Source organism: Bison bison, unplaced genomic scaffold (genome assembly GCF_000754665.1).
Source record: "Bison bison bison isolate TAMUID 2011002044 unplaced genomic scaffold, Bison_UMD1.0 scf7180017864280, whole genome shotgun sequence".
NCBI classification, from domain to species: domain Eukaryota; kingdom Metazoa; phylum Chordata; class Mammalia; order Artiodactyla; family Bovidae; genus Bison; species Bison bison.
The window spans coordinates 6487306-6487628 of NW_011494852.1; the positions used below are offsets into that span (position 1 = coordinate 6487306).

The 323-nt window shown below is 63.8% G+C and overlaps 1 protein-coding gene across 1 annotated transcript in view; it reads left to right on the forward strand.

The window, feature by feature from the left end:
- The window catches only part of ACTN4 (actinin, alpha 4), a 73916-nt gene that overhangs the window by 50020 nt on the left and 23573 nt on the right, over positions 1 to 323 (forward strand). Inside the window, exon 5 of the mRNA XM_010849314.1 lies at positions 146 to 233. Coding sequence (XP_010847616.1) covers positions 146 to 233 — 88 coding nt within the window. The remainder of the gene's footprint in view (positions 1 to 145; positions 234 to 323) is intronic.

The following is a 323-nucleotide window of genomic DNA, read 5'->3' on the forward strand; positions in this document are numbered from 1 at the left end:
CCCACACTGTGGCTGCCCCGTCCAAGGGCCTCTTCCCCCAGCTTCTCTCTGCCCCTTATGCCTGAGCCCCAAGGGTGACCCACCTGCCCTGGGTGCTGTGCCTTTAGCTGTGAGCTTGGGCTTACTGTCCTCGTGTGTTCTGCAGAGACCTCTGCCAAGGAGGGGCTCCTCCTCTGGTGCCAGAGAAAGACGGCCCCGTACAAGAACGTCAACGTGCAGAACTTCCACATCAGGTGAGCGGCTGGCTGAGGGCCTGGCCCACATCATCCCCACGCTGCTTCCCAGGACTCGAGATGCTGGCGGGCCCCATCCCCACCCCCACC